Source organism: Mauremys mutica, chromosome 23 (assembly GCF_020497125.1).
Source record: "Mauremys mutica isolate MM-2020 ecotype Southern chromosome 23, ASM2049712v1, whole genome shotgun sequence".
Lineage (NCBI taxonomy): Eukaryota > Metazoa > Chordata > Testudines > Geoemydidae > Mauremys > Mauremys mutica.
Window position 1 is genome coordinate 2,663,120 of NC_059094.1, and position 23,550 is coordinate 2,686,669.

The 23,550-nt window shown below is 50.1% G+C and overlaps 1 protein-coding gene across 1 annotated transcript in view; it reads right to left on the bottom strand.

Moving 5' to 3' along the window:
• Window positions 1-23,550, bottom strand: part of KDM1A (lysine demethylase 1A) — a 171,720-nt gene that overhangs the window by 22,087 nt on the left and 126,083 nt on the right. Inside the window, exon 17 of the mRNA XM_044997670.1 lies at window positions 218-332. Coding sequence (XP_044853605.1) covers window positions 218-332 — 115 coding nt within the window. The remainder of the gene's footprint in view (window positions 1-217; window positions 333-23,550) is intronic.

Genomic DNA, 23,550 nt, shown 5'->3' on the forward strand with positions numbered 1-23,550 from the left:
AAGAAGAACCTGAATTCTATTTCCAGTTCTGTCACTTACCTGTTTTCTCTGCCTTATTTTGTCCATATTTAAAATGGAGGTATTGATATTTTCTTCTAAAATCTACTGATGAAAAGCACTATAAGCTTTATTATGATCATCATAAAATGGCTTTTTCTAGTTCTGTTACTGTGAAAAAGAAAATGACACAATAAAACTGAACACCCAATACATTTACCTTTGTAGAGATTCCAGAATAGAAAAAGTTCTCCTCTGCTGGCAGTAGTGCTGCCAACATGCCCGAACAAATTGACACTTGGATCCCAGAAGACACGGTCAAAACATAATACCACCTAGAAATGAGAGGGCTCAAGAGTTAATAGGATCCAAAACTGAACATAAGCATTCTCTGTACAGCTTTTAATGAGGGGAAATCTCAGGCTATTACAATTCAGTGAATACAAAGCCACTTATCTATATACTGCCTTTCCATACAAAAGCATCATACGGTAGTTTGCAACTGGATTAAAAAGCTATGGCAGAGAGATAATTTTATCCACCGGGTAACAGTACATACCACCACACAATAGTTTAGAACAAGATGTGAGGAAGAGCTCCTTAACTGAAAATGTAGGGAGAATTTGGCAGTGAAATTCTTTTTATTTAAAAGTGTGAACTTTTGCAGAAAGTGCCATGGGATCTTTAATAGCCACAACAGGTTGCAAGCCTCATTTGCATGTTTGTCAATACAATGTCAACTATGCTGGGGCATTGGTTCAGTAGAATCATAGAATATCAGGGTTGGAAGGGACCTCAGGAGGTCATCTAGTCCAACCTGCTGCTTAAAGCAGGACCAATCCCCAGACCCCTAAATGGCCCCCTCAAGGATTGAACTCACAACCCTGGGTTTAGCAGGCCAATGCTCAAACCACTGAGCTATCCCTCCCCCATTAGTGAATATAAACGCCCAACATTACTACCCAAGTTACCATACCAGCTATGGTCTTGCTTATACATTCTTGTAGGCACTCTTAAGGATCCAGATATCTAGCACATTAACCATAGTCTGTGAAACATTCAAATTAGGATTGTTGCTTGGAACTAGAGAGAGTCATCTGGTTTAGCAGTGCAGGTACACTGTAGTATCAGTCTAACTGCCATCTACTGTTACAACAAAGAACGGGTTTATATGTGTAAGACAAACTGCTTGAAAATTCAAAGACAAGCAAGCAAGTGGGATGAGGAGTGTGGATCTGTAGAGGAGACAAATGGTTAGATTACTGGACTTTTTATTTAAAATCCATTTTAAGAAAAAAAGAATGAAAATATAATTAGCTAGTAAGGAAGTCCCCATAAAATAACTGTGGAGGAAGAAAAGCAGGAAAGGAAAATAGTTAGACAACTTGAGCACACTCAAAAATCTGGTCTCCCACTGACCAGTTTTCAAAACTCATGAAGATACAAGGATATACTAAAGTTTGGAGTAAATTAGTAGTTATTAATACTTCTCTTATGAAAAAGAAATGTGTGATGCTTGCTATCATAGTCCTTGAATTCTTATTTACATTCCTAGTAAAATAGAAACATGAGGGATTTCATCTCCCAGTATTCTTCTGGCAGTTTGTCCACAAAGTTGGAGAGCCTTTTCCAGATTAAAAGGTCACATTTTGAGAGTAGAGATTGGTAGCTGGGTACTCTCATTTGCAGGCTCATCAACAAGTAAACCTTCAAGACAAAAAGTTCTAACTTTTTTGGGTTCTTTGTGTAAAGAGTGGACTTTGGAAGACCCTGATCTATGGATTTTGCTTGAACCACAAGGGAGCCCGGTGCAGGATGCTGATAGAAATACCTGAAGGCACTTGATAGGGAGGTTCAGTGCTCTTGGAAGTAGCGGGAATTGAAGCTGGCACATGCCAGATTGTCATGGCACGCATGAGAAGCCTTTGATTTGTGGGCATCACCAGTTTCCCTGGAGTCTCAGTCTGGAGAATGTTGAAAAGATTGTGCAGCTTCTCCTGGATGATCTCCAGTGGGATTTATAGATTCATAGATTCCAAGGCAAGAAGGCACTATTGTGATCATGTAGTCTGGCCTCCTGTATAATAGGGATATCCAGCATTTCCAGTATTGTCTTCATGAGGTCTTCCAAGTCCATTGAAGTTGAAGAGGGCCTCATCCAAAGAGGAATATAAAACGGGAGGTGGTCCTGCATGTTTCTGTTCAGGGGAGTGATCATCCTCACCTTCCATTAGTTGGGGCTTAATCAAGCAAGAAGTTTAGGAAGGTTGTATCTGCTCCCTGGGTGAAGGGGATCTGGCCCTTCAGATTGTGGAAGATGCAGGCTTTTTCCTGAATATGGATTCCCACTCCAAGAGGACCAATACGGTAATGGATGATAGGGGTAGTGAAGGGGAGGGCACATGGGCAGGTATCAGCCAGGCTGTTCCCTGTGCAAACTAGACTTTATGGCATTCCTAAGGGATTAATTCCTGGACTCCCTTCCAGACTTCCAGTGCATTAACCATGGAGATGATAGGGCATGCACAGGGGAGGACTACATTCCTGTGAGGCTGATGAGGAGTAAGGGAAGTTGTGGTCATGTCAGGAGTACATTGTCTAGGTAAGTAGACTGGGGCAGGGACGGTAACTGAGGATTTGGCGAAAACCTCTCTTAAGGCTTGCCTACATTGCGGGGGGCGGGGGAGACATCATGATGATTAACTTCACAGTGTCTCTCACTGGTCTGCCCATTGCTTTTTTGAATAAGGCCATTTGGAGGTAGTGTATCATCATCAGCAGCAGTCAGGACAGCTGACAGGGGATACAGAGGGGATTACTATCCAGATTGTCCCCAGATGTCCCTGACGAAGTGGGTATTCACCCACGAAGGCTAATGATCAATACATTTGTTAGTCTATAAGGTGCCACAGGACTCTTTGTTGCCTTTGGCTAGGTAGATTGTCCTGTGATCATTCCCCTCTACTCAGCACTGGTGAGGCCTCATTTGGAGTACTGTGTCCAGTTTTGGGCCCCACACTACAAGAAGGATGTGGATAAATTGGAGAGAGTCCAGCGGAGGGCAACAAAAATGATTAGGGGGCTGGAGCACATGACTTATGAGGAGAGGCTGAGGGAACTGGGATTGTTTAGTCTGCAGAAGAGAAGAATGAGGGGGGATTTGATAGCTGCTTTCAACTACCTGAAAGGGGGTTCCAAAGAGGATGGATCTAGACTGTTCTCAGTGGTAGAAGATGACAGAACAAGGAGTAATGGTCTCAAGTTGCAGAGGGGGAGGTTTAGGTTGGACATTAGGAAACACTATTTCACGAGGACGGTGGTGAAGCACTGGAATGGGTTACCTAGGGAGGTGGTGGAATCTCCTTCCTTAGAGGTTTTTAAGGTCAGGCTTGACAAAGCCCTGGCTGGGATGATTTAGTTGGGTTTGGTCCTGCTTTGAGCAGGGGGTTGGACTAGATGACCTCCTGAGGTCCCTTCCAACCCTGAGATTCTATGATTCTATGATAGAGGGTTTTCTGCTACCCATCAGGACCTGCTAAACTTGTACTGGGCATGCTTGCTCTTCTGGATTTAGCCATGCAGCAGACATACCATCAGGTGCAGGGCTGCGAGGTTCGGGTACAGCAGTCGGCCACAGTTCTGGGAGAGTAAGTCCGGCCAGAGTGGTAGTTCTATAGGTTCCACTACTGAATGCGCCACAGCTTCCCAAACCAGTGCTGGCAGGGCCATGCTGGCGCTAACAGGATTACCTTCATCTTGTCCCACTTGATCTTCACAAGGATTCTGAACCAGCAGTACTGGTGGGAAGGCATACACAGGAGTAAGAATGCATTGGAAAGGGAGCCTCTGTTGAGCCCACCAATTGAGCAGAAGTTGTGGCACTTCCTGTTCTGTCTGGACATGAATAGGTCCACCTGGGGAGTCCCCCGACCTCTGGAAGATCACGCTGCCCACTTCCAGGTGAAGCAACCTCTCGCAGTGAGACGAGAAGGTCCTGCTGAGGTGATCTGCTAGCACGTCCCTGGCCCCTGGGATGTGCAAGGCCACCAAATGAATGGCATGCTGCACACAGAAGCCCCATAATCAGACAGCCTCTTGGCAAAGGGCTGATGACCGAGCTCCGCCTTACTTGTTGATATAGAACACTGCGGGGGTATCGTCTGTTTAGGATTTGAACCACCTTGCCCATCAGGTGGAGGAGGAATGCATGACAGGCCAAGAGTATCACCTTGAGCTCCCTGATGTTTATGTGTAGAGAGCTAGCCTCCTGCATCCAGCGACCTTGCGTGCAGAGGCGAGCTCCCCAAACCAGGTCTGAAGCATTGGAGACCAAAATCACCGAAGGGAACGCCTTCCAATGCTATTGTGTTGAGCACCCAACAATTTGATGTCAATCAGGTCCATGCAGCCAGGAAGGGACACAACTGGTTCAAAACCAAATTGAGGGTGGGTGGGTATGTGATTCTGAAGTTCGAGTGGGCCACAGTTCTCAAGCACACCATCAAAATGCCTGCTATGGACCCCCTGGGTGTCATCCAGGACCAGACTGGGAAGGCGAGGAGGATGAAGCACGACAACTGCGGTTAAATCCTTTATCCCATTCCTTTCTCTTACTGGTGCCTTGTTGCAGTGGCCCCAAAGATCTGGGCGGTGGAGGTGGCCGGTACTGATTCCTAACAGTTTGCGGCTTGTAAAGGCCCAGTGAATGTAACTTAGCCTGAAAGTCCTTCAGACAGTGCAGCCTAGCATCAGTCTGCTCTGAGAAGAGAGCATTCCCTTTGAACGGGAGATCCTGAACGGACAACTGCATCTCCTGGGAGAGCCCCAGGGATTGCAGCCATGAACTGCGCTTCATGACCATAGCAGAGGCTACAACTCTGGCTGATGAGTCAGCCGCAACCCACACCACCTGGAGAGAGCCTCTAGCCACTGCCTTGCCCTTCTCCAGAATGGATGCATACTGAGGTCCTGTAGAAGTGAGTCCTTGAACTTATTGAGGGAGTCCCACAAATTAAAATTGTATCTCCCCAACAGGGCCTGATGGTTTGACACCCAGAATTACAGAATTACAGTTGCCAGAGTCACCATCCTGTTGAGTAAACCTTTCTCCTAAAAAGGTCTAATTTCTTTGCGACTCTAACACACACTACTTATTAACTAAAATAAACTATGTACAAGAGAACAGTGAGTAATGAAGAAAAAAATGCTATCGCACTTGCAGATACAAGAGGAAAGATACTCTGACAACCGTCACAAGCAGTGAAAAGGAACTGACAAGGCATAGGGCCGGCAGCGCCTCACATACTGGTACATGAGTGCAGGACTCCAGAGGGGCCAAAGCTGGCCCTACGGCTACTGCTAAGGCAAAAAAAATCCGATGACTCTGCATGTGGGCGTGTGCACACCTACCATGGAATCAACATGAGCAAGCATGTGAAGAAGTGGGATTGCCAGCATATGCTCCTCTCTGTACCTGCACAGCCAGGCTCTCAGATGCCATTCCCCTCCCTGGGCCAAGTTCAGAGCAGTGAGAACAATTGCATTTGGGAGCCCAGCTTCTTCGAGCTAACATACCTGATAAGTGTGAACCCCTAAACACTGGAAGAGAGAAGAACAAGAAGAGGCAGCGTGACTTGGAGCCTCCTGCTCATTTGTTGTGTGCTGTCCTCCACAGAACTGTGTCCCTTTAAAGCAGTGTTTCAATTTGGTTTTAATTTATAGATTACAAAGCCAGAAGGTCCCTTTGGGAAAATCCTCTATAACACAGGCCATAGACCTTCCCCCCAAGAAGAGGTTATTCACCTTGTACAGTAACTGCTTTTCTTCCTGTGAGTGCTCCACTTCAGGTGGGAGGGAATGCTCTCTTCTCAGAGCATGTGCCTCTCATGCTTTGATCAGACATTTTCAGGTAGCAGTATCTGTTCACCCCATACATGCAACCTAAGCATCCTCCTGTCAGACACCGAGGTTTTATATAGGAGTACGTGGGCAAACCACCCTCAGTTCCTTCTCTACCCCAACATCCCTTAGCGAACACTCTAAAGTGGAGGGGAAGGAAGATGGGAGTGGAGCACTCATAAGGACACACATCTCAGAGAACCACAGATAGAGCACAAGGTAAGAAACCTCCTCTTCCCCTAGTAGTGTCCTATGGGTGCTCCACCTCAGGGGATTTCCAAGCAGTATTCTGACAGAAGGAGGAGGGAGCTTCAGAACAAAGTCCAGAACTAAAGATAATACTGCAGAACAGAGGGTCGTATCGGATCTGGCAGCCCGGATAAGGGCATAAAGTTGGGTAAAGATATTTATTGAAACCCAGGTAGTGGCCCTACGTATTTCAGAAATTGTTACATTCTTCAGTAATGCTGTAATATGTTACCTGAGATCTGGCCAAATGTCCTATCACCACATGTGGGGGTTGAGCACCTGCGATCTCATAAAAAGTGACAATTCAACCAGATATCCATTTTGACAGTCTCTAAGTAGAGAAAGAGAATCCCCGGCCTCTATCTATGATGGAGATGAAGAGCCTAGGCGATCTTCAAATTGCCTGGTCCTATCTAAATAGAAGACCAAAGCTCTTCTAACAACCAGGGTATGGAAATAGGATTCCTGCTGAGAATTATGAGGTTTCAGAAAATATACTGGTAGATGGATGGATTGATTAAGGTGGAAATCCTACAGAAATTTCTATCAGAATTTAGGATGTAAGGAGACTTTATTCTTGAAGAATACCATAAAGGGGGGAGAAGAGGTCTGCCATTAAGGCCCCAATTTACCCAACTCTACAAGAAGAAGTGAGGGCAACTAAGAAGGTATTGGAAATTATCCTGGCCTACGATGAAGTGTAGGTATTTCTTGTGTGATGGGTTTAATCGATATATGAAAATAGGCATCTTGTAGGTCAGGGCTGAAAACCAATTCCCTTCCTCCAATAAGAGAATTACAGTTACCAGAGTCACCATCCTGAACTTTTGAGGCTTCACGTGCTTAAGTATCTTAGATGTAAGATCGGCCTCCCTCCTTCTTTGGCACCAGGAAACACTTTGAGTAGAACCTCTTGCCTAGTTGGGGGAAGGGATCAGTTCTATTCTTCTAGCTGGAGGAGAGAGTCAAACTGTTGTCTCAACACAAGTTATGACGAGATAACCGGCTCGGTGGATAAGGGGAAAGCAGTGGATGTACTATTTCTGGATTTTAGCAAAGCTTTTGATACAGTCTCCCACAGTATTCTTGCCAGCAAGTTAAAGAAGTCTGGGCTGGATGAATGGACGGTAAGGTGGATAGAAAACTGGCTAGATGGTCGGGCTCAACGGGTAGTGATCAATGGTTCCATGTCTAGATGGCAGCCGGTATCAAGTGGAGTGCCCCAAGGGTCGGTGCTGGGGCCGGTTTTGTTCAATATCTTCATTAACGATCTGGAGGATGGTGTGGACTGCACCCTTAGCAAGTTTGCAGATGACACTAAACTGGGAGGAGTGGTTGATACGCTGGAGGGTAGGGATAGGATACAGAGGGACCTAGACAAATTAGAGGATTGGGCCAAAAGAAATATGATGAGGTTCAACAAGGACAAGTGCAGAGTCCTGCACTTAGGACGGAAGAATCCCATGCACTGCTACAGACTAGGGACCGAATGGCTGGGTAGCAGTTCTGCAGAAAAGGACCTAGGGGTTACGGTGGACGAAAAGCTGAATATGAGTCAACAGTGTGCCCTTGTTGCCAAGAAGGCTAATGGCATTTTGGGTTGTATAAGTAGGGGCATTTCCAGCAGATCAAGGGATGTGATCATCCCCCTCTACTCAGCACTGGTGAGGCCTCATTTGGAGTACTGTGTCCAGTTTTGGGCCCCACACTACAAGAAGGATGTGGATAAATTGGAGAGAGTCCAGCGGAGGGCAACAAAAATGATTAGGGGGCTGGAGCACATGACTTATGAGGAGAGGCTGAGGGAACTGGGATTGTTTAGTCTGCAGAAGAGAAGAATGAGGGGGGATTTGATAGCTGCTTTCAACTACCTGAAAGGGGGTTCCAAAGAGGATGGATCTAGACTGTTCTCAGTGGTAGAAGATGACAGAACAAGGAGTAATGGTCTCAAGTTGCAGAGGGGGAGGTTTAGGTTGGATATTAGGAAAAACTTTTTCACTAGTAGGGTGGTGAAGCACTGGAATGGGTTACCTAGGGAGGTAGTGGAATCTCCTTCCTTAGAGGTTTTTAAGGTCAGGCTTGACAAAGCCCTGGCTGGGATGATTTAGTTGGGTTTGGTCCTGCTTTGAGCAGGGGGTTGGACTAGATGACCTCCTGAGGTCCCTTCCAACCCTGAGATTCTATGATTCTATGATTCTATGAAGCTCGTGAGACAGGTCCTGAAGAGGGATGGGGAAGGAGGTGGCGGCGAGAAGGCATGATGTAAAATGGATGGTATAGTCCAGGGGTGGGCAAACTTTTTGGGCCGAGGGCCACATCTGGGTGGGGAAATTGTATGCAGGGCCGGGGCAGGGGGTTGGGGTGCGGGAGGGAGTGTGGGATGCGGGAGGGGGTGCGGTGTGCAGGAAGGGGCTTAGAGCAAGGGATTGGGGCAGAGGAGGGGTGCAGGGTGTATGAGGGGGCTCAGGGAAGGGGGTTGGGGTGCAGGAGGGGTGTGGACTGTGGCAGGGGGCTCAGGGCAGGGGGTTGGGGTGCAGGAGTGCAGGGTGTGGCAGGGGGTTGGGGTGCACAGGAATGCAGGATGCAGCAGGGGGCTCAGGCAGGGGGTTGGGGTGCAGGAAGGGTGCGAGGTGCAGGCAGGGGGCTTAGGGCAGGGAGTTGGGGGGTGGGGCACAGGAGGGGTTCAGGCTCCAGCCCAGCGCTGCTTACCTGAAGCGGCTCCGGCGTGGCAGCGGCGCTCACCGGGGCCAGGGCAGGCTCCCTGCATGCCTGCCCTGTCCCCGGCCCCGCGCCGCTCCAGGAAGCGCTGCGGCCCCTGAGGGACGGTGGGGGGGCAGAGGGCTCCGAGTGGGCTGCCCTTGCCGCGCCTCCAGGTACCTCCCCCGAAGCTCCCATTGGCCGCGGTTCCCTGTTCCTGGCCAATGGGAGCTGCAGGGGGGGGGTGGCTGGAGGCCAGGGCAACACTTGGAGCCCTCTGCCCCCCCACCTGGGGGCCGCTTCTGAGCCATGAGGGGCCGGATCTGGCCCGCGGGCCGTAGTTTGCCCACCCCTGGTATAGTCCGATGTTATGACCTCCATGACCCACTTTTCCATGGTGGTCAGTTTCCAAGCCTGCTGGATAACAGGAAGGCAGTCCCCTAAATGGGGGAGGTGGTCCAATGGGCACAAGTGTCACTCCAATACGACTTCAGAGGATGGGTGGTCAGTGCTGTCTGAAAAATCAGGCTCCTCTAAGGCATCTTAAGTTTTTTGCCCAAAAATTGAGGTATCCCAAATCACTAGGCCTAAATATTTAGAGAATAAACAGCACCGTGAGATTTTGTTCAGAATAGATCTTGCCAAATAATTACTAAATTAGCAGATGAAAGGAAAGCAGTTATTATATTTGAATTTTAGTAAGGTATTTAATTTAATGTTATATTTTGAAAGACAGCTCTTAAAATTGATTTTCATAGTCTTGCATTGAACAATGTTGACTGATATTGGCTGGAGAGACAACAAAAGCATTGAAAAATAGTGAATTAGAGATTGGATGAAGGCAGTATTGAACACTAGATTATCTTCCATGATAGTGTAGAAGAGGAAGTCAACAATATAGTAATTAAATTCACAGCTGATATTAAATTGGGAGTAAATGCAAACACCAATGAGGACGAATAATGCAAAATGACAGAGAGGTTTGAAATGTGGACAGAAAATTAAAAAACATGCAGCTTAGAAAAATGCAGATAAATACATTTAGGGAAAACTTATCTGAAACACACACTCAAGGAAAGTAGTCATTTCTGACAGAGATCTGGGGCAGAGATACAGCAAAGTAAATATGTCTCTCCAATGGTACATAACAGCAAAAAAAAAAAAAGGCTATATCAATGGGGCTGCACACACAAATAGCACGGGATAGGGATGTAAAACTCCCTATGTCCTCTGTGTTCCGCTCTGGCATGATTGCCTAAAAAATTGCACCCAATTCTGGACATCACTTTACCAGAAAGATATTGACAAATCAGAGGGAGTTCAGAGAAAGAGCAAGAACAATTATCAGGGGACTTGAAGGAGAGACTAGAGATGAATGTTTAAAATAGCTAAATACAAAAGGCTTGGCTAATTGATTATTAAGGTAAAAGGTGGGAGGGACACAAAAGGTAAGAGTCTACAAATACTAGAAGGATGAAAACACCAACAAAGGCAGAGAAATTATTGTGGAGATACAAGGAGATATAATTAGCAATTACAGTCATTAAATTAAGTCTGCAGAAATTTTAAGAGTCAACAAACATCTAGATTTAGGGAGATCAGTTAGGTTGTAGAATAAAACCTGAGACATTTAAAACAAGACAGGGAGCAAGCATAACATAGCGAACAATTCCACAACAGCAGAGAGGGCAAAAGACACCTAACTAGGTCTTTTCAGTTCTAACTAAGATTAAGGACAATCAGTCGATACCAGGGCAACCTGCTAGGCCTGCCTCACCTCTTTTTAAATCACACCTCCTCTCCCAATCCCACCGGACTGTGTATGTTAGAGTTTCAGCAAGAGTAAATGCTCACTGCAGTTGTTCAGATCCTCTCGTGACCATTTAACAGCTTTCAGCTCAAAGCAGTAATGGCGTCTGATTCCAGATTAGAGCAGTTGAGAGGCATCAAAATTACTGAGTGAGCCTGAATCTCTGCAGATGAGCAAAATGCATGATTGTGGCCAAAAAAGGGGACAGACAACTATCTTTTGTCCAAACACAGCACAGGAACATGGTGGAAGATCCTCTGCCTTCCCGCTGTGATCTGTCCAGGATGGGAGAGGCAAGACAAATTTGAAATTCAGTGGGGATCCTTCAGTATGAAAAGGTCTCACCTATTTTTTCCACATTCTACAATGTCCTGGAAATATTTTGAAGGATCACAATTAAGTTTTAATTTTCCCATTACAGAGGTGCATCTTCTACTCCTGGGGGAATTCTGTACCACTGCACAATGCAGAATTTATGCAGATTTCCATGTTTCCCCTGCAGATTCGGGGCTGCAGAGCTACTGGTTGCCACTAGGGGCCACTGAGCTCTGCAGAACCCAGCTCGCAGTGAGTGGAGTGCCCAGCCCAGTGGGGATAGAGGCTCTGCATGCCCTGGCTGCCCAGCTTGATCCTCATTTTCCTGGCGACAGGAGAGGGCCTGTTGAGACCCAGCTCTGGCAAAGAGTGAGGAAGGGCAGGCCACACCACATTGCGTCCCCTGGCGGGACAGTGAAGGAGCTGGGAACGGGGCTCTGGGGGGAGCGAGGCGCCAGGCTGGGGGGTAACCCGTGGTGAGGCTCTGGAGGGAGTGGGGTCCAGGTGTTCTCAACCTTTTTCTTTCCGGGGCACCCCCAAATGCTATAAAAACTCCATGGCCCACCCATGCCACAACAACCAGTTTTCTGCATATAAAAGCCAGGGCTGGTGTTCGGGGGTAGCAAGCAGGACAATTGTCAGGGGTCCCATGCCAAAGGGGAACCTGTGAAGTTAAGTTGGTCAGGCTTTGGCTTCAGCCCTGTGTGGTGGGGCTTGGGGCCCTGGGCTTCTGCCCACACAGCGGGGCTTTGACTTTGCGCCCCGGGCCCTGGCAAGTCTAATGTCAGCCCTGCTTGGCAGACTCCCTAAAACCTGTTCACAGCCCCCCAGGGGTCCCAGACGCTGGTTGAGAACTGTTACCATAGGGGTTTCTTTAACTCTCTACTCCTGGGGGATCTTTTTTGTTATCTATATTGCTGACATACTTGTTGACAGGTATTTTGAAATAAAATTACCAAATAATTGAAATTAAAGTGATTATATTGTGTTATTTTGACAAATAAAATACACAGAATTTTAAAATGTGAGCATCATTTTTAGTTGCAGAATTCCCCCAGGAGTAATCTTCACTGCAGTGAGATACAGAGACTTTCATCTTACCTCACCAATTCAAACTCGCTATTAAGTGGCCTATGTAGAACATGCCAATTGAATATATGCCCCCAAATCAGTTAGGTACATTTGAAAAATCTACATCTAAAAGAGATTACTTACTGTAACTGGAGGTTCTTCAAGATGTGTGGTCCCTAACTATATTCCAAATGTGGGCACACATGTGCACTACGTGCCTGAGTCTGGGAAGTTTCCTCCACACAGTGTCCGTTGTCCAGCACATGCGTAGTGTCTTTCCTTGTGCTTCCAACTGAGGGTATAAGGAGCGGTGCATGCTGATGCCACTCTAGTTCCCCTCTTACTGCAATGTAACCAAGTCTGAAGCAGAGGGGAAGGAGAGTGGGTAGTGGAATACAGATAGGAACCACACATCTCAAAGAAAAGATGGTTACTCACCGTTGTAACTGTTGTTCTTCGAGATGTGTTGCTCATATCCATTCCAGTTAGGTGTGCGCACGCCACGTGCACGCTCATCGGAAGATTTTTACCCTAGCAACACTCGGTGGGTCGGCTGGGCGCCCCCTGGAGTGGCGCCTCTATAGCGCCAGATATATACCCCTGCTGACCCACCCGCCCCTCAGTTCCTTCTTGCCGGCTACTCCGACAGTGGGGAAGGAGGGCGGGTTTGGAATGGATATGAGCAACACATCTCGAAGAACAACAGTTACAACGGTGAGTAACCGTCTTTTCTTCTTCGAGTGATTGCTCATATGCATTCCAGTTAGGTGATTCCCAAGCCTTACCTAGGCAGTGGGGTCGGAGTGAGACGTGGCAGAATGCAAGACTGCTGAGCCAAAGGCTGCATCGTCTCTGGATTGTTGGACCAATGCGTAGTGTGAAGCAAAGGTGTGAACTGATGACCAGGTAGCCGCCCGACATATTTCCTGGATGAGGACATGAGCCAGGAAGGCGTCAGAAGAGGCCTGCGCTCTTGTAGAATGGGCATTGAGATGGCTAGTAGGAATGTGAGCCAGTTCGTAGCACGTTCTGATGCAGGATGTCACCCAAGATGAGATCCTTTGGGAAGAGACCGGCATGCCCTTCATGCGGTCTGCTATCGCTACAAATAGCTGAGGCGAACGCCGAAAGGGTCTCGTTCGTTCTACATAAAAAGCGAGAGCCCTACGGAGGTCCAAAGTATGTAGCTGTTGTTCCCGGCGCGATAAGTGCGGCTTCGAGAAGAAAACTGTAAGGAAGATGTCCTGATTGACATGAAAAGCAGACGCCACCTTAGGGAGGAAGGAGGGGTGAGGCTGGAGTTGCACCTTGTCCTTATGGAAGACTGTATAAGGGGGATCAGCCGTCAAGGCACGAAGCTCGGAGACTCGCCTCGCCGAGGTGATAGCGACAAGGAAGGCCGTCTTCCAGGAAAGGTATAGGAGGGAACAGGTGGCTATAGGCTCGAAGGGGGCCCCCATAAGCTTGGTCAACACAAGGTTTAAGTCCCATGTAGGGGTTGGGCATCGGACCTGCGGGTACAGCCGTTCCAGTCCCTTAAGGAACCTGGAAACCATAGGGTGGGAAAAAATAGAACGGCCACTTTTGCCTGGGTGGAAGGTAGAAGTAGCCGCCAGGTGAACCTTTAAAGAAGAGACCGCCAGGCCCTGTTCCTTCAGGGACAGAGGTAATCCAGGACAGTAGGGATAGATACCAGTCCGGGGACTAAGTTGTTCTGATCGCACCAGTGTGAGAAACGCTTCCACTTGGCGAGATAAGTCGTTCTAGTGGAAGGCTTCCTGCTCTCCAAAAGAACCTGCTGCACCAAGGCAGAGCAACGTAACTCAGCTTGGTTCAACTATGTAGGAGCCATGCCGTGAGATGAAGGGACTGCAGGTCCGGGTGGTGAAGCCTGCCGAAGTCCTGCGTTACGAGGTCCGGCCACAGTGGCAGGGGAATCGGATCCGCCACGGAGAGGTCGAACAGCAGGGTGTACCAATGCTGCCTCGGCCATGTTGGAGCAAGGAGGATGAGGTTGGCTCTGTCCCTCCGGAGCGTGAGCAGCACTCTGTGAATGAGGGGAAACGGCGGAAAGGCATAAAACAGGTGCCTCGTCCACGGGAGGAGAAATGCGTCTGAGAGGGAGCCCGGGGAGCGTCCCTGGTAGGAGCAGAACACGTGGCATTTCCTGTTCTCTCTGGAGGCAAAGAGGTCTACTCGGGGAAAGCCCCACCTCCGGAAAACTGTATGGATGACATCGGGACGAATCGACCACTCGTGAGACAGGAATGACCTGCTGAGGCAATCTGCCAGAGTGTTCTGTACTCCTGGGAGAAAAGACGCTACTAAATGAATAGAGTGGGCTATGCAAAAGTCCCACAGGTGAATGGCTTCTTGGCAAAGTAGGGAGGAACGTGCCCTGCCCTGTTTGTTTATGTAAAACATTGTTGTCGTGTTGTCCGTGAACACGGATACACAGCGGCCTTTTAGATGGACTTGAAACGCCTGGCACGCTAGGCGGACTGCCCTCAGCTCCCTCACGTTGATATGTAAGGCCAGCTCCTGGGGTGACCAGAGGCCTTGAGTGTGTAGGTTCCTGAGGTGGGCACCCCAACCCAGAGATGATGCGTCTGTGGTCAGTGCCACTGAGGGTTGGGGAGGGTGGAACGGTACCCCTGCGCAAACTACTGTGGGGTCTAACCACCAAGTGAGGGAGTCGAGGATTGTCCCGGGGATCGTGACCACCGAGTCTATATTGTCCCTGTGTGGGTGGTATAATGAAGCGAGCCATGTTTGGAAGCACCGAAGCCACAGTCTCACGTACATGGTCACAAAGGTGCATGACGCCATGTGACCTAAGAGGCCGAGGCAGATGCACATCAATGTCGGGAAGGATTGGAAACTTCGAATGATCACAGACATTGCCTGAAAACGTGGCAGAGGGAGGCAGGCCCTGGCCAGATTGGAGTCCAGAACTGCTCCAATGAAGTCTATCCTCTGCGTTGGAGTCAGAGTAGACTTTTCGACGTTGACCATGAGGCCTAGCCTCCCGAAGAGGTCTTTGACTACACGCAGGTGCTGGGATACTTGCAGCTGGGAAGTCCCTCGAATGAGCCAATCGTCAAGGTACGGGTAGACATGTATTCGACGACGGCGGAGGGCGGCAGCGACTACGGCCATGCATTTGGTGAAGACTCTCGGGGCCGTAGAAAGGCCGAAGGGAAGCACCGTGAACTGGAAGTGCTGTTGGTTGACCACAAACCAGAGATACCGTCTGTGCGGCGGGTAAATGGCAATATGGAAGTACACATTCTTCATATCGAGGGCGGCACACCAGTCTCCCGGACCCAGGGATGGGATAATGGTCCCCAGGGTTACTATGTGGAACTTGAGTTTTACCATAAATTTGTTGAGTTCTCGCAGGTCCAGGATCGGTCGTAGACCGCCCTTTGCCTTGGGGATTAAAAAGTAATGGGAATAGAATCCCTTGCCCCGCATATCCTCTGGCACCTCCTCTATGGCTCCCAGATTTAGGACCTCTTGGAAGAGGAATTGCTCGTGAGAGGGGTCCCTGAAGAGGGATGGGCAGGGAGGGCGGGAACGGGGGGGGGGGAGAAAGAAATTGGAGGTGGAGGTGGTATCCCGCTTCCACCGTGTGGAGGACCCAACGGTCGGAGGTCAGCTGGGACCAGGCAGGGAGGAAATGGGAGAGACGGTTGAAAAAGGAGGGTGAAGAATCTGGCAGGGAAACTGGTGGGTCGTCCTCGGGCGTCCCATCAAAAGTTTTGTTTTGGCTCCATAGGTGGCTTAGGGGGCGCTTGACTTTGGTTTCCCTGAGGGCCAGACTGTCTCCTCCGATTCCCCCTGCCGCGCCGTCTGGTCGTATCCTGACGCGGCCTGGGCTGGTTATAAGGGCGGTATGGTTGGGGCCGGAAGGACCTACGTTGGGTCACCGGTGTGTGCATACCCAACGATCGCATTATGACGTGATTGTCCTTGAGACTCTGCAATCTGGGGTCGGTTTTGTCCAAAAAAAGACCCTGTCCATCAAAAGGGCAAATCCTGAATTGTCTCCTGCAATTCTGGAGGTAGGCCTGAGGCTTGTAGCCAGGAGATGCGTCTCATTGTTACCCCAGATGCGAGCGTTCTGGCTGCCGAGTCTGCTGCATGCCACTTTTTTACCCTCCTTTAGCAGGGCCGTAAATTCTGTGCGGGACTCCTGGGGAAGGAGTTCTGCAAACTTCTCCACAGACACCCACGTATTGAAGTTATAACGGCTTAGGAGGGCCTGCTGATTTGCCACCCTAAGCTGGAGGCCTTCAGCCAAGTATATCTTACGGCCTAGGAGGTCCATGAGCCTAGCCTCCTTTCCCTTAGGAGCTGGCGCCTGCTGGCTATGGCGCTCCCGTTTGTTCACGGATTGGACCACCAGGGAGCAGGGAGGTGGGTGGGTGTAGAGATATTCGTAGCCCTTAGACGGGACCATATATTTTCTCTCTACTCCCCTAGCCGTAGGTGTAACGGAAGCTGGGGATTGCCAAATCGTGTCTGCATTGGCTTGAATTGTGCAGATGAACGGGAGAGCCACTCGAAGGGGTGCCTCCGCCGTTAATATGTCCACCACAGGGTCCTCTATCTCAGCAACCTCCTCCATCGGTAAATTCATATTTTGGGCCACTCTCCACAAGAGGTCTTGATGGGCCCTGAGATCTATAGGAGGAGGACCAGAGGAGGATGTTCCTGCCACAGCCTCATCAGGAGAGGAGGAGGAGGAGAGGCCTGGTACCAAAGGGTCCTGCGGTGGGTCATTGAGTGGCGGAGCCCCATCTGCATCAGGCGGAACCTCAGGCTCTGCAGATTCAAGTGGCTCCTCATCTGTGCCCACGGGAGGAGGATGGCTCACCGTGGCTTCGGGAACCCTGTGTTCTGAGGGCCCGGGACGTTGAGCCACTAAGGGGGCACCCTGTTCCTCGTGGTATGCCCACGGAGTCCAGAAGACCCATTGATGAGGACCTTGCTCCTGGCTTTGCACCTCTGGATGCTGGTGGTACGAAGCACTGCCAGCTTGGGAGAACAATGACGTGTGCCTCGAAGGCCACGGTGGTGCTGAGAGACCCTGGCAAGGTGCCGCTGATCCGGACATTCGGTCCCGGGGCGGTACCGATGAGCAGTACCGGTCGTGTCGGTGCCTGGAATGAGACCGGGACCATCTACCGTGCCGGTGCCGGGAGGTCGACTGTGATCTCAAGTCTCTGTGCCGGGATTGGCTGCGGGACGCACGGTACCGGGAGCGGTACCGAGAGCCGGATCGATGCCGAGAGCGTCTGTCCGGCGACTGAGATCTTGAACATCTCCGCGAGTACGACTGGTACCGCGATGGAGAGCGGTGCCGGGACTGCGAGTGGTGCCGGGATCGGGACTGGAGTGAGCAGGAGCGTCTCCGAGACCGCGATCTGGAATGACGCCTCTCCCGCTGGCAGACAGAAGGAGGCCTCATCATGGCCGGCTTGCCGACGGACTGGATAACCCGCACCGGCGGTGCCGGGGGTTGAGGCTGCATCGACTCCGTCAGCGCGATGATCTCTTGTGCCGTCAAGAAGGTCTCCAGCGTAGAAGGGAGAGCTAGCTCAACCGCAGCGTGAACTGGGGAGCTATGTGGTACCGGACTCGATGGCCCTTGCGGTGCCGGAATCGACGGTGCCGCGCTAGGAGGAGCTGCCAACTGCGGTGCCGGTGTTGACGGTGCCGGCGTGATAGCCGGGATCCGACCTACGGACCTGTGTGCGTGCTCCTTCCTCGAGGATGTGGCCGGAGCAGCATGACGTTTCCCAGACGGGGAAAGAGATCGGTGCCGAGGAGCCCGGAGTGAGCCGGTGCCGAAGGTGCGCTCCTCACCGATGCGGACTGTTGAGTGGTTGGTGCCGGCGCCGCAGGACTAAGTGCCAATTCCATTAGGAGCTGCTTTAAGCGAAAGTCCCGCTCCTTCTTAGTTCTTGGCTTGAACGTCTTGCAAATTCGGGACTTGTCAGTGAGGTGAGATTCTCCTAAGCACTTTAGGCAAGATTCGTGAGGATCTCCCACCGGTATCGGCTTCTGGCACGCCAAGCACGGTTTGAACCCTGGTGCCTTGGGCATGAGCCCGCACCGGGTCGGAGGAAAAGGGGCTACTCCCCCAATCCCCCAGTCAAGTATATACACTAACTATGACTAAACTTACAAAAGAACTAACTATAACTACAATGACTTGAACTATATACACTAGAAATAGTAAATAACAGCGAGAAGGTAGGGTTGTGGAAGTCACTGAAGCCGCTCTCCACAGTTCCAATGACCGTCACGGGCGGTAAGAAGGAACTGGGGGGCGGGTGGGTCGGCAGAGGTATATATCTGGCGCTATAGCGGCGCCACTCCAGGGGGCGCCCAGCCGACCCACCGAGTGTTGCTAGGGTAAAAATCTTCCGACAAGCGTGCACGCGGCGCGCGCACACCTAACTGGTATGCATATGAGCAATCACTCGAAGAAGAACCTCCAGCTACAGTAAGTAACCTCCTTTTCTTCTTTGAGTGATGATTCCACATGGACGCCTTGAGAGCAGTGATCAGTAGGACCGTACCAAATTCACGGTCATAGGATTTTTAAAATTGTAAATTTCTCGATTTCAGCTATTTAAATCTGAAATTTCATGGTGTTGTAATTGTAAGGATCCTGATCCAAAAAGGAGTTGTGGGGAGTGGAGGGGGAGTGTTGCAAGGTTATTTTAAAGGGGGTTGTGGTACTACTACCCTTACTTCTGCACTGCTGCTGGTGGCGATGATGCCTTTAGAGCTGAGCAGCTGAAGAGCAGTGGCTGCTGACAGGGAACCCAGCTCTTAAGGTAGAGGTGCCGCCAGCAGCAGTGCAGAAGTAAGGATGGCATGGTATGGTATTGCTGTGCTTACTTTTGTGCTGCTGCTGGGGGAGGGGGGTGCTGCCTTCAGGGCTGGGCACCTGGCCAACAGCCACCTCTCTCCAGCTGCCCAGATCTGAAGGCAGTGCAGAAGTAAGGGTGGCAATACCATGACCCCGCTGCAACTTCCCTTTGGGTCAGGAACTCCACGTGGGAGACCAGAATTTCTCAATTGAAATCTATATAGGATAAAAGCACACAAAAGACCAGATTTCATCGGGGAGACCAGATTTCACAGTCCGTGATAGGGCCCTAATTTCAGTGTGGTGGTGGATGTGAAGAGGCCGATGGCAGAGCAATTTGCAAGATGGCCCATCCCACTGCTGCATCCATGATATGGCTGCTTGGGCATAGTGTGCTGTAAATGAGTGGACAATTTGTAAATGTCCTGCAATAGGATGGCCGATAACAGCCATGGAAGCGGCCTGTGCCCAGGTAGAGTGAGCTGTAACATCCCCAGGAGGCGGGAGGATTGATATCTTGTAGTATTAAGTATGCAGCCTGAGACCCACTTAGGGATCCTTTGTGAGGATATGGCTTGGCTCCTTGATCTTTCTGCCATGGCGCCAAAGTCTCAGACTTTTTAAAGGGCCTAGTTCTTTGTAGGCAGAATGCCAGGGCATGTCTGATGTCAAGGGAGTGTAAGTTAGAAGAGGCATGTGGTTTCAGAAAGAATACAGGTAAGTGGATTGATTGGTTGAGATGGAATCTGAACACAACCTTGGGTAGGAATTTGGAGTGTAGCCACAGTGAAACCTTCTCCTTGTGCAAAACTGTGTAGGGAGGGTCTGCTATCATGGCCGTTAGCTCAGACTTCCCTGGCCAAAGTGATGGCTACTAGGAGTGCATCTTTCATGGAAAAGAGGGTCATGTAAAGGTTGCTATAGGTTTCAAGGGTGGTCCTGTGATAGCTGAGAGGACAAGGTTAAGATCCCACTGTGGCACAGGTTTGACAGCAGGTGGGGAAGTCCTGACCAAGCCTTTCATAAAGCATGCCATTGTTGGGTATGGGAAGACAGAGCGTCCCTCCAGTGGGGGAAGGAAGACACTAAGTGCTGCCAGGGGCACATGGAGGGAGCCTATGGCTAAGCCTGATGTTTTCAGGGTAAGGAGATAATTGAGGAAAACTGGGATGGTCACCATGTCAAGAGAAAGGTGATGGCAGTGCACCCACTCCAAGAAATGGCATCGCTTTGCCCAACAGCATGTTCTGGTGGACTCTTTCCTGCTCTGGTTAAGGATCCTTTGGACCGGGGCTGCACAAGCATGTTCTATGTTAGATGCCCATCCAAACACCAGGCCGTGAGGTGAAGGGAGTTTGCACTGGGATGCCTGAGTCTCCCTTTGGTCCTGTGTGAGAAGCTCCAGGAATGACCAGAGCCTGACCAGTGGTCGGGTGGAGAGCTTCAGGAGGTCTGAGATTTGTAGATGTGTAGAAAGAATAATAAATATGGCAGGCAACCAGCTTGGCTTAACAGTGAAATCCTTGCTGATCTTAAACACAAAAAAGAAGCTTACAAGAAGAGGAAGATTGGACAAATGACCAGGGTGGAGTATAAAAATATTGCTCAGGCATGGAGGAGTGAAATCAGGAAGGCCAAATCACACTTGAAGTTGCAGCTAGCAAGAGATGTTAAGAGTAACAAGGGTTTCTTCAGATATGTTAGCAACAAGAAGAAAGTCAAGGAAAGTGTGGGCCCCTTACTGAATGAGGGAGGCAACCTAGTGACAGAGGATGTGGAAAAAGCTAATGTACTCAAAAGGGAAGGAGGAGGATCCGGGGAACTACAGGCCAGTCAGCCTCGCCTCAGTCCCTGGAAAAATCATGGAGCAGGTCCTCAAGGAATCAATTCTGAAGCACTTAGAGGAGAGGAAAGTGATCAGGAACAGTCAGCATGGATTCACCAAGGGCAAGTCATGCCTGACTAACCTAATTGCCTTCTATGAGGAGATAACTGGGTCTGTGGATGAGGGGAAAGCAGTGGATGTGTTATTCCTTGACTTTAGCAAAGCTTTTGATACGGTCTCCCCTAGTATTCTTGCCAGCAAATTTAAGTAGTATGGGATGGATGAATGGACTATAAGGTGGTGTGGTGGGGCAGTGCCCCACCCCCTGAGAAAAAGGCTGGAACAGGCCTCTGAGGCAGCGCAGGCCGGCAGCCAATCAACAGAGGCCTGTAAGGAGCCAGTCAGGGCCAGGTTAGGCTGCCTAGCAGGAGGAAAGGCAGTCTCTCCCTTACTGCCAAGGGAGGAGAACTGGCTCCTGGGCTGAAAGGTAGCACACTGGACAGAGCAGTGCTGGGGAAGGGCAGAAGGAGCTGGGGAGCTCCAGCCAAGGAAAACCCCAGGCTGCAGGCCCTGCTACAAAGGGCCAAGCAGGTACACAGGGCCAAAGTGGAAGCGGCCCAGGGACAAAAGTCTGACAAAGGGAGAGAAGGAGGGCAGGGAGGCTGCCACTAGGGGGTCCCTGGGTCGGGACCCAGGGTAGCGGGTGGGCCTGGGTCCCTCACTTCCCCTTTGTACTACACCTGGCTGAGGAGGAGCGTGATACAGGCTGTGGCTGGTCCATGTGACAAAGGGGCTAGACTTTGAGGCTGCAGTCAGCCACTAGAATAGGTGCAGACGGAGGACTGCTGATAACATCAGACCCCTGGAAGGGGGTGAGACCAGGGCAGTGTCCTGAAGAGGACGCCACCGAGCGGGGAGCAATGCGGGTCTGGACACCAACAGGGGAGCAGACGACGGACGGGACACCACCAGCAGAGGGCACCCCACAGAGGAGAGAGCTAATTCCCAGATGTGCCAGCGGAAGGCGCTGCGGTGGTGAGTCCCAACCCCATCACAGGTGGATAGAAAGCTGGCTAGATGGTCGGGCTCAACGGGTAGTGATCAATGGCTCCATGTCCAGTTGGCACCCGCTATCAAGCGGAGTGCCCCAAGGATCGGTCCTGGGGCCGGTTTTGTTCAATATCTTCATTAATGATCTGGAGGATGGCATGGACTGGACCCTCAGCAAGTTTGCAGATGACACTAAACTGGGAGAAGTGGTAGATACGCTGGAGGGTAGGGATAGGATACAGAGGGACCTAGACAAATTAGAGGATTGGGCCAAAAGAAATCTGATTAGGTTCAACAAGGACAAGTGCAGAGTCCTGCACTTAGGACGGAAGAATCCCATGCACTGCTACAAACTAGGGACCGAGTGGCTAGGCAGCAGTTCTGCAGAAAAGGACCTAGGGGTTACAGTGGACGAGAAGCTGGATATGAGTCAACAGTGTGCCCTTGTTGCCAAGAAGGCTAACGGCATTTTGGGCTGTATAAGTAGAGGCATTGCCAGCAGATCGAGAGACAATCATTCCCCTCTATTCAACATTGGTGAGGCCTCATCTGGAGTACTGTGTTCAGTTTTGGGCCCCACACTACAAGAAGGATGTGGCAAAATTGGAAAGAGTCCAGCGGAGGGCAACAAAAATGATTAGGTGGCTGGAGCATATGACTTATGAGGAGAGGCTGAGGCATCTGGGATTGTTTAGTCTGCAGAAGAGAAGAATGAGGGGGGATTTGATAGCTGCTTTCAACTACCTGAAAGGGAGTTCCAAAGAGGATGGATCTACACTGTTCTCAGTTGTAGCAGATGATAGAACAAGGAGTAATGGTCTCAAGTTGCAGTGGGGAAGGTTTAGGTTGGATGTTTGGAAAAACTTTTTCACTAGGAAAGTGGTGAAACACTGGAATGAGTTACCTAGGGAGGTGGTGGGGGTTGGACTAGATGACCTCCTGAGGTCCCTTCCAACCCTGATATTCTATGATTCAGAACTGTCGGGGTCAGTAAGGTGCTATGAGAATGATCGTGGCCCCATCTCAGTGAACTTTCAGGAGAAAGTGAGGCAGAAGGGGAATCAGAAAAAAGGTATATCGAAGGTCACCTGTCCAGAAAAACAAGAGAGCATCACCCTGGTAGTCACTACCTACACTCCCCTTCAAGCAGTAGCGCTGTAGTTTAGACTTGTCCTGACACACCAATTCCACAGCTGGACTGCCTTGGAGCAGAGGGAATGAGATGTTTCTCTCCCTGCTTGTTAATGTTGTCCAATAGGATCTGCATGTGGAAGGAGAGTATAAGGCAGGGGTTCTCAAACTGGGGGTCGCAAAGTGGTTACATGGGGGTTTTGAGCTGTCAGATCCATGGAGCCAACAGCCGCAAGCCTCCATTAAATTAAATCCCATCCCCCCATTTTTAATTTATAAGGGGGTCCTACTCAGAGGCTTGCCGTGTGAAAGGGGTCACCAACACAAAAAGTTTGAAAACCACTGGTATAAGGGGAAGGAAAGCTTTGCAGGTGAGATGAACTGTTTTGAGTTCCAGGATGTTTATGTGTAGCATGGCTTCCCAGGGCAGTCATTCACCTTACGCAGTGTGGTGCAGATGGGCACCTCATCCTGTAAGGGAGGTGTCCATAATGATAGTGGCCCTCAGTATGGGAGGGCTGAAAGGGGTCTCAGTTATGACCTTGGACAGATTGGACCACCAAGTGAAAGGGGCCAGAATGTCTGAGGGAACGGTGACCCTGAAGTCAATGTGGTCCC